At 39.6% G+C, this 6,927-nt stretch overlaps 1 protein-coding gene across 2 annotated transcripts in view; it reads left to right on the forward strand.

Annotated features, from left to right (window-relative positions):
* The first annotated feature begins 2,668 nt into the window (after positions 1-2,668).
* The window catches only part of CDADC1 (cytidine and dCMP deaminase domain containing 1), a 13,751-nt gene continuing 9,492 nt past the window's right edge, over positions 2,669-6,927 (forward strand). Inside the window, exons 1-3 of one of the 2 annotated variants that reach the window (XM_010284884.1) lie at positions 2,669-2,776; positions 4,301-4,472; positions 5,304-5,882. In XM_010284884.1, coding sequence (XP_010283186.1) covers positions 2,669-2,776; positions 4,301-4,472; positions 5,304-5,882 — 859 coding nt within the window. Of the gene's footprint in view, positions 2,777-4,294; positions 4,473-5,303; positions 5,883-6,927 lie in introns of both variants that reach the window. The other variant, XM_010284885.1, reaches the window with a different exon arrangement.

Genomic DNA, 6,927 nt, shown 5'->3' on the forward strand with positions numbered 1-6,927 from the left:
AGTGTTCCTGCCCGTTACAGGCAGGGCAATAAAGTATCCGCCCCCCCGGCGTTTTGATAACATACGCTTGTATTTTGCATTCCCCCCCCTCCCGTCAAAATGATTTATTTTTCCGGGTCTATTTAATGTGCATAAAAATGCTTGCTTATAGCAGGGCCCATGTGCGAATTTAGTAGAGAGCAACTTTCTCACAAGGCTGGAGATGCCCAGAATAAGCAGATTTTGATAGATTTCATATATGCCATTGCTGCAGTCCCAGGGGAGTGGTATGTATATACAGATCACCCATAGGCTGTATATATAGCCCTCTCAAGACTGAGGACTATGACAGGGCTGCCAGGTCTCCTTGATTGGGTTTATTTCTTCCTAGTTTTATGAAAATCCTGCTTCTAAGCAAGCAAAGAAGATGAACTCTGGATGTTGTTTCTAGTTTCCTTTTCCCAGACAGTGATGTCACTGATTTCCTTCTTCATGATAGTGTTAGTGTTAGTTTCGTACTTGCAAGATGACTTAATACAAGCCTTCCAGACTTTGAACTAGGGACTCCTACGTTGGAACCGTGGCATAATCCTGTATCTGTGCCATGTCCAGATTGGCAGTGCCCTGCTCCTTTTTGCTTGCAGGTGCAGAAGCAGCAGGGTTTTCAACAGTGGCCTTCACAGCATGCTTTGCCTCACTGAAGCGAGATCCCTGTCCTGGAGTGATAAAATCATCTGTTTTTGTGAAGTAGGGAAGCTGTGAGGACTTGACACACCTGAAAAGAGCAATCCTTTCACTTTGCGTTTTAGTCTCGGTCGGAGAAAGCCTGATTCCTTTTCCTTCCCCGTCTTCTGTAGTTGCTTTAAATTCTGTAAGATGTCTTCTACCTTTTTTCCAGGCCACTTTAGTCAGTGTTCTCTTCACTCTGTTGAACTTACAGGAACATTTAACTACCTAAGGGAATAAAGATGCAGATACATAGATGTGATAACTGTGACCACAGGTCTTTCCTTTTTCATCATAGTATTCTCCTGCTTCTCATTATAAATTCATGTCAGTTCTCAACAGGGTTGTGAACTGGTGCATTCTTCAGTTCATTTCCCATGTGTTTGACAGATACTCAGATGAGGCCCAAGAAAACAAACTTCTTTCTGATGTATTCTGTTTTAAATCTACTCTGTATGCCAAATTGTAATCCATTTTAGAAAACATCATGGTATATGTGTGAGCTGGTATAAATTGTACTGTTTATTTTAGCTTGCCATTTGGGAACTGTACATGCATGCGCTACGACAGGAGTGAACAAGGGCTGTAATGAGAATGAACTCAAATGCCCATTTAAGAAAACAAATTCCACTTGTTTGGATGTGGCTTGTAGACTTACAGTTTGTTTTTAGTACAGGTGATAACAAATCTTCATGTGTGCTACTTGCCATGTATGTTTCTAGCACACATGTCTGATTGTGCTAACCAGGTGCCCCTGCTTGTGTCCAGTGGGATAGCATAGCTGGGCAGCCTAACGACTAGTGGACAGTGTGGCATCAGATGGTGCTGCTGAGAGGTCTACAGTTGCTTTCCAAAATCCCTAGTAATTTTGCTCTCACTTCTGTGTGGAAAAAGCTGCTAAAATACTGTCTGAAAAATCATATTCCAGTCATGGATTGCATATGTTTATCTGCTATCCTAATTGTTTGGGTTCACAGACATGTCATTAAACTAACCCTCTCCCCCACCGAAGCAATCTTAATATCTGATTATACCTCTTCCTAACTACGTAAAGAAATGTTTTTCTCTATTCTGTTCTTGCCTCTGCTTTTTCCTCCTTTGCAAAAACTTTAACATTTGTGGGAAGGGATAAAAACAGAAATAATACTATTGTCAGACAGCACACGTGTGACCTGCAGGTTCATTACAGCTCTCTGTAAGCACCCCTAAAATAGGGACTGGAGCTTTTTCAAACTTAATTAATTTCTTGCCAAGTGTGAGGCAAGACAGCTTTACATCTGGAACACTGCAAGCATTAGTGAGCAATGCAGTACTTCTTCCTTTTTTATCTGTGGGACACTCAGTAATGCTGAGTGCTGGGCCTCATAGGACACTGTCCAGATTTTGAGTAGAAGCACACCACCACCACAAGTGGTGGTCCGAGAAGGGATTTTTTGCTGCCTCTCTGGTTATTTAGTCAGAAGTGACAGCCTGAGCAATAGGTTTAAATTTTTGTAAAAATCTAACCAAAATCTAAGCAGATTTTAAAAATTTACAAACAGGTTTCTCCAAGAACTGATGTAACCGGAAGGTTCATCCACTCTTGCAGCAGGTGTCAGTGTAAGATCATGATGCGTGCCTAGATATTTTTTGCTGTCTCCTGTGGTGAGCTTGAAGCTGAATCACAGGCTATGTCTCAAATTCCTGTAAGCATCTGTGAATCATTTGAACTCATTAAGTTATGGGGGATCTGATCTATGATTTCTGCTGTTCACCTCTGATCTCTGCATCCAGATGTGAGCATTCCCAGTTGACAACTACTGCCCTGAAGAGAACAGTGTGGATTTAGCTGCTGTAATAGCAGAAGTGGTTGATGAACCAGCTTCTGTAGCAGCTGTGGTGTGGAAGGCTTGGAAAATACTGTTCAACAATGTGAGGTTTCTTTATAAATATTCTTTAATAAATATTTCTTTTTTTTCTTCTAATGACAGGTCAAATGCCAAGACTTTCTAAGGTCAATCTTTTTACTTTGTTCAGCCTCTGGATGGAGCTCTTAACAGAGAAAATCGCAGGTAAAATGTCTATGCTTACTGTTATTTGGTCTTTCTGAACAGATGCAAATAACTCCTGCAGTGACTTTAACCTAACTGCTCTTTACATGAGAGGTAGTCCAGAGGGGGAAAAAGAAAACAGCTGATAAGTGTTTTTTTGTATGTTTCTTAGAAGTAGAAAAAAATCTACTGGTGGGAGAAAAATAGCAAAATGTTTAAGTAGCACGTTATTTCTGAATAACTTTGAAAGGCAAGATATGCCCCCAAAAGGTGAAGCAAACAGTAAAAAATGCTGGTGGGTATTTTGAAGAGCATAACAAAGGAGGCCTGGTGTATACCGTGTACTTCCTGGTGTATGTATACTAATTATAACTTTAAAATCAGTGTCGTTGATGGTGTAGAGATACTCTTTAAAATGTCAATGTTCATGATTATAGAAGAGTTCTCTTATACAGTGGAGATGCACAGAACTACTCGAAACATTTGCTGATCAAGAGCTTGTAGATAACTACCTTCGTGACAATGAAAAGAAACTGTCCTTGAGAATGGATCTTCTAAATAGCTCCCAGTTACACTTCAAAGTAGAGGGGCATTTTCAGAGTGTCCTGGAATGGGGTGTTTCCTTTTGTGATCAGAGTTCTTTAAAATGATTACTGCTTTGTGCAGAGCATACACATGTGCTAAGATCCATAGCACATGTATCAACCAGGACACATGGAAAGATAGGAGAATAATTTAGTGACAATTAGGCCTAATTATCGGAGCTTGGTATGTCCCAGACTAGATCTGAAAGAGGGATAGATGACCACCATGCAGACTTCAAAAGCAGTTTCAAATTTAGTAATCACGGCATGGCACTTGAATTACATGTAGAGCTTTAGGACATCCTCATTTCTGTAACCGCAACGAAATTGAATAATTTGCAGATCTAAGGCAACGGTGTTCTGGTAGCAGATGGATTGCATAATGAGATCTGTTTCTCCAGCTTCATCAAACTAGCCTGTATCCAGTTTCCTCACAATACATGGGAACCCAGATGTAAAGCTCTTGTCTGTGGTATGCAGACTTTTTCCCTGGAAGATTTGTTAGAACCAGGATTCATTTCAATAAATGAAGAGACAGAAATAAAGCTAGAGAACCTATTGGCTCCCAGGATGGTCAAAATTAAGACAGAAATTAAATTCATGAATTTCCAGACACTGGATGATTCAGAGGAGTTTTCAGCTAGAACTGACAGAATTTTCTGTGCTGCTTCTGGGTTTTGTTATGGCCAAAGCAATGACCAGAAAAATCAGGAATTTGCAACAAGTCCCTATTTGAAGTTTGAGAGGGTCACCGCACTCTGATATTAAAAGGCACATGTAGAAACCACCAAAAAAGTACTGCTTAGGGGAAGTGTAATAGAGGTGGTTTAATGATTCATATCACAATTTGTACTGAAGAGCTATGTGCTCTGATCCTGGCTGATTATTGTTACCCAAGGAAGAGCTGTAACATCTCTATGGGCTTGATGTTGACAAAAAGTAAAATAATAATAATAGTAATGCATTTTTCTGTAGGTAAAGAAGAGTGGTCTAGTTGTGGTGAAGAACATGAAGATTATCGGTCTCCATTGTTCCAGTACAGACTTGCATGCAGGCCAGATTGCACTCATTAAACATGGATCAAGACTTAAAAACTGTGATCTTTATTTTTCCAGAAAACCATGTTCAACTTGTTTAAAAATGATTGTAAATGGTAAGCAATGACTGTCGTAGAGTAGAAGTAAATGTTATACTTGTGATGGTGGTATCAGAAAGCCTGTTTTCTCTTTGGACTGCCCCAGTTTTATGAATGCCAATCCCTAACTTGTGTAGCCTGCACTGATATTTTCCACAAGGCTGAAAACAGTATTGAATGTGCATTTCCTGGAGATGATGATCAAGAAACTAGGGTTTACTCCTGAGACCCTCTTTCTCTGTGTAACTATTATTATTGGTGGTCCTTGTCTCTTGGGTGGGATGCATTACTGAGATTCTGACATACCTGTTGCGCTTTGTCAGAGCAACCCTAAAGCCTGATGACTATGCCTAGGTTGCTGCATTTTTCCTTGCCCTCCCACTGTTTGTCAGTGGCACCAGAGGAATGGTGTTTTTTATGCAGAAATCACAAGGAGTACTTTAGGGTTTTCTTTTCCCAAATGAGATGAAAACAAGTCAGATTATTCACTTCCTGAAATGAGATCTGCTGGTACAGCCCTTCTGCAAGTATTGGTTTTTAATCTCAGCAGCAGCTTCTATTACTGCTAACTTTTTTGTGTGGTATTAATGTATCTGTTGTAGGTAACATGCAAAATTAAGCTGCCATAAAGATCTTAGAACCTAGGAAATCCAAATTTTTTTCTATAGTCTGATTATCAAGTCTGATAAGCTCTTGATACTTGTACATGCTAGTATTTTTATTGTCCAGACATCCCTTAAGCAGCACTCAGGGACTTAAAAACAGGGTTAGGCAATAGTGTGTTGAAAATGAGGTTTATGTTCCACTGTGCTTGCATGGTTCCTTTTGCTGCATTATCTTCTCTTCCAGCTGGGGTGAACAGGATTTCTTACTGGCCTGCAGATCCTGAAATCAGCTTGCAGAATGAGGTGTCCAATCCCATGACTACTGATGATGCAAAGCTAGATGCCAAAGCAGTGGAAAGACTGAAGTCAAATAGTCGTGCTCGAGTGTGTGTGTTGCTTCAGCCCTTGGTGTGCTATATGGTGCAGTTTGTTGAAGAAACTTCCACCAAGTTTGATTTTATTCAAAAAATAGCAAAATCTCAGACTGACTTTAATACTGACTTCTATGCTGTGTGTAGACAAGAGAGAATAAAAGAGTATGAAAGTTTATTCCTAATTTCAAATGAGGAAACGCACAAGCAAATATTGATGACAATAGGACTGGAGAACCTCTGTGAAAATCCATACTTCAGCAACCTTAGGCAAAATATGAAAGATCTTGTCTTGGTCTTGGCAACAGTGGCTGCCAGTGTCCCTGTCTTTGGATCCTTTGGATTTTACAACAGTGAATCACAGCAAACAAATGGAACAGACCATCAGGGTTTGCCCCAAGAAATTGCAAGGCACTGTATGATACAAGCCAGGCTACTTGCGTACCGGACAGGTGAGTTGTTACAGTAGTGGAAGAAGAATGTGTCTCACGAGTAGAGTGAGTTCCTAAAGTCTTACTTCTGTGAAACACGAGCAGCAGTAATACTAAAAACTCCACAGGGGTACATAGTATTGTGTGTGAAAGCACTGAGCTTTCCAAAAGAAAATCGGGGCGGGTATTTCACTTACAGTGCTAGCAAAAGCTTGCCCTGCCAACACGTCCAACACCTATCTGAAAATAGAATACAATGACATTTAAATTCTTCAAGCGGCTCTGAGGCTCAGGGTGGAAGGGTAGTTATTGCTATCTTTTGATACAGATAATATTCTGGCTGGGTAGAAATGCAGTAAACTGGTAAGTTCTTCCTGAGATAACAGAATATGAAGACTTAAAACTTGGTGGTACTCCGTAGTGATTTTTTTTTTCATCTAAATAGGATAGTTGTGCTTTTTTTAACCCTTGTAAACAAATAAATAATACATATTTAAAGCTTAAAACAAAACTAATCCCTCAACATGCACATGCAAAACCAGCCTATCAAGTCAGGTGCTGAATGTGCCTTTTGACTTACTCGAACTTTGTTATTTGTAAAAGTGAATCTTCATATTTTAGAACCTTTCCTTCCCCCCGCCCCGGTACCCTCCCCAAATTTGGTTACCAAAAGTTGCAGAGGGGATTGGGTTTTTAGAAGTAATTGAGAAGTTGGGTGGAACCAGTAGAGTTTTTGGTACAACTACTATTGTATAGAGCAAGATAGAATGACCAAGCTTGTGTACTCATTCTTGGGGCAGCAAATTCAGTTTTATATGTGCTGTTTAGCCTAGATGTAGGTCTGTTTTTTGAGCAAACTTTTATTCTGCTTTAGTCCTGTAATTAAGTGCTGATTCTTTATGAAATTAAAATAAATGACATCATATACACATTTAGATGCTTTACATTAGCATACAGGTGAATATAAGGGGAGTGAGATGTTTTCTATACCAGGTTAATATACATCAATTACTAATAAATATGCAGAATATAAATAAAGTTACCAGCCTTCATAAAACATATCTTC

The sequence above is a fragment of the Phaethon lepturus genome, unplaced genomic scaffold, assembly GCF_000687285.1.
Source record: "Phaethon lepturus isolate BGI_N335 unplaced genomic scaffold, ASM68728v1 scaffold7144, whole genome shotgun sequence".
Classification (NCBI taxonomy): domain Eukaryota; kingdom Metazoa; phylum Chordata; class Aves; order Phaethontiformes; family Phaethontidae; genus Phaethon; species Phaethon lepturus.